The 675-nt window shown below is 43.9% G+C and overlaps 1 protein-coding gene across 1 annotated transcript in view; it reads left to right on the forward strand.

The window, feature by feature from the left end:
• LOC119590603 overlaps positions 1-675 on the forward strand; it is an 11,298-nt gene that overhangs the window by 7,062 nt on the left and 3,561 nt on the right. The window contains exons 6-7 of the mRNA XM_037939281.1: positions 1-158; positions 389-590. Coding sequence (XP_037795209.1) covers positions 1-158; positions 389-590 — 360 coding nt within the window. The remainder of the gene's footprint in view (positions 159-388; positions 591-675) is intronic.

The raw sequence follows: 675 nt of genomic DNA on the forward strand, positions 1-675 counted from the left end.
GTTACTAATAGAGAATGCTCCAAGGTTGTGTCGTCTGCCAAACAATGTAGCGCTCGCTTTGGAGCACCGGGAACAGAGCAGATCAACAGAAAACCTACTTACACCAAGTGAACCCCATCCTGTCACCAGGAAAAAGCGCCGCAGTGCCTCAATACACAGTATGTTATAAAAAAGAAATGTCTAAAAAATTTAGAGCAGTGTTTGAGGTTATTGTCAACTATAACCAAATTTGGTGACAAGTCATTTCACTTTTCATTCCTTTATAGGACAATAAAAAGAAGAAAAAAAATAGTTTTTGCAGTACAAGATATAATGCAGAACATTTTCCCACGATTATCAATATTCCAGGAGAAATGTTGTTTTTAAAAAACTTTTGTCCCATTGCCAGGATTGATGACAGGTTTGCGACGTGTAGTAGGCCATTCCTCGGGTGGTGGTGGCTCTCCCATCCGCATGTCTGGGAGTGCTGAGTGCCTGGACTCTCTCCATCTCCACCCAGGTATTGCTCTGTCCCCAATGCCAGGATCTGGGGGTTCGCCAAGGAAGCGCAAATCCTCAGATGCATTTGATCTTGGTCTCGAAGCCTGCAGGTCAGTATGCTTGTGGTCAACTTGTATGTGTGTTGCCAATAAAGCTTGTAATGCATGTCCTCTCTTTGGGTTGTTGGTTGGGCTG

This window comes from Penaeus monodon, chromosome 27, assembly GCF_015228065.2.
Source record: "Penaeus monodon isolate SGIC_2016 chromosome 27, NSTDA_Pmon_1, whole genome shotgun sequence".
In the NCBI taxonomy this organism is placed as follows: Eukaryota; Metazoa; Arthropoda; class Malacostraca; order Decapoda; family Penaeidae; genus Penaeus; species Penaeus monodon.